The 240-nt window shown below is 51.2% G+C and overlaps 1 protein-coding gene across 1 annotated transcript in view; it reads left to right on the top strand.

The window, feature by feature from the left end:
• Window positions 1-164: 164 nt before the first annotated feature.
• CRYBB3 (crystallin, beta B3) overlaps window positions 165-240 on the top strand; it is a gene marked incomplete at its 3' end in the record, with an annotated part of 2,190 nt that continues 2,114 nt past the window's right edge. The window contains 1 exon segment of the mRNA XM_010295315.1: window positions 165-225. Coding sequence (XP_010293617.1) covers window positions 165-225 — 61 coding nt within the window.

The following is a 240-nucleotide window of genomic DNA, read 5'->3' as shown; positions in this document are numbered from 1 at the left end:
ATTTACAGCTGCTGCGCTCGGGGGAACTGTATTAACTTTTGCTACCTGTTCCCGTGCCAGCTTTGTCTTTCGTATTCTATTAAGTACTTTATAATTGAAAGGCTGATGCCTCACGTGAAAGCGATGCTGTGTTAACCTCCTGCAATTTGGGTTTTCCAGGCACAATGACTGAGCAGCAGAGTCCCCCCGAGGAGACGGCGACTGGGGAGTGCGCTGGCGATAGAGGTGGCACGTCACAGG

The sequence above is a fragment of the Phaethon lepturus genome, unplaced genomic scaffold, assembly GCF_000687285.1.
Source record: "Phaethon lepturus isolate BGI_N335 unplaced genomic scaffold, ASM68728v1 scaffold24329, whole genome shotgun sequence".
Classification (NCBI taxonomy): Eukaryota; Metazoa; Chordata; class Aves; order Phaethontiformes; family Phaethontidae; genus Phaethon; species Phaethon lepturus.
Note: the sequence above shows the minus strand (reverse complement) of the source record. Positions and strands in the feature narration are given on the sequence as shown.